The sequence below is a fragment of the Eimeria tenella genome, genomic scaffold (genome assembly GCF_000499545.2).
Source record: "Eimeria tenella Houghton genomic scaffold, Eth_scaff3391, whole genome shotgun sequence".
NCBI classification, from domain to species: Eukaryota; Apicomplexa; class Conoidasida; order Eucoccidiorida; family Eimeriidae; genus Eimeria; species Eimeria tenella.
Window position 1 is genome coordinate 412 of NW_013543181.1, and position 1,082 is coordinate 1,493.

Here is a 1,082-nt window from a genome sequence, read left to right on the forward strand (position 1 = left end):
GTATGCATGCAAGCAGTTTACCAGGGAAGCAGCAGGTGCTTTGCTGTGCTGCGCCAAGAGAGAAAGACCCAGCAGCAGCTCTGCGTGCAGCAGTTTGTGCTGCTGCATGCGGGTAGCAGCGGGAAAAGCAGCAGCAGCAGCAGCAGCTCCAGCTGCTGCTGCTGCTGGGGGAAGCTGCAGAGTGTGCTGCAGTGCTGCATCTGTGGGGTTGCTGCCAGGCGATGCGTACATACACCGCAGCAGCACGGCGAGCGGCTGCGCCCCTATTCGATCTAGTGCAGCAGCAGCAGCAGCAGCAGCAGTAGGAGTGTTAGCCGCATCTGCTGTTGCTGCTGCTGCTGCAGCTGCTGCTGCTGCTGGTAACGAAGCAGTGTCTGATCGGGTGTTGATCCCATTTTCGCTCGCCGACGCTGCTGCTGCTGCTCCCACCGTTGCTGCTGCTGCTGTTGCTGCTGGTGCTGCTGATTGTGTGAGGGCCTTCAGCGCAGCAGCAACTGCTGCTGCTGCTGCATCTAAAGCTGCATGCAGTGTGGGGTCTGGCAGGCGAAGAGCAGCAGACAAATACATGCAAGAAGCCAGGTCCTGAGGTGTACATACACCGCAGCAGCAGCAGCAGCAGCAGCAGCAGCTCGTGCTTCCCGTCATGGCTGTTGCTGCTGTGTGGGTGGACACGCTGCGACAGCAGCAGCAGCAGGTACAACAACAGGACGAGCAGCAGCAGCAAAAGAACAAGCAGCAGCAGCAGCAACAGCTGCAAGGGCAGCAGCAGCAGCAGCAGCAGCTCCTGCTGCTGGAGGTACCTCAACGTGCTCTCTGGAAAGAGTCGTCGCGCCTTGAAGCTGCTGCTGCTGCTGCTGCTGCTGTTGCTGCGCGGAATCAAGAGCTTCTCGCTGTATTTGCTGCAGACGCAGCAGCAACAAATTGCTGCACGCATGCAGCACTTGCCAGCTGCTGCTGCTGCTGCTGCTGCCTGCTACTCTCCAGACAAACCCTAGGTCTACTGCAGCTCCAGATGCTGCTGCTGCCTCTCCCGCGGCTGCCGCTTCTGCTGCGGCTGCTGCTGCCTCTGCTTCCGCCGCTGC

At 60.3% G+C, this 1,082-nt stretch overlaps 1 protein-coding gene across 1 annotated transcript in view; it reads right to left on the reverse strand.

Moving 5' to 3' along the window:
* Window positions 1–1,082, reverse strand: part of ETH_00042335 (uncharacterized protein) — a gene marked incomplete at both ends in the record, with an annotated part of 1,825 nt that overhangs the window by 361 nt on the left and 382 nt on the right. The window contains 2 exons of the mRNA XM_013376355.1: window positions 1–582; window positions 801–899. Of these exons, the coding sequence (XP_013231809.1) occupies window positions 1–582; window positions 801–899 (681 nt within the window). The remainder of the gene's footprint in view (window positions 583–800; window positions 900–1,082) is intronic.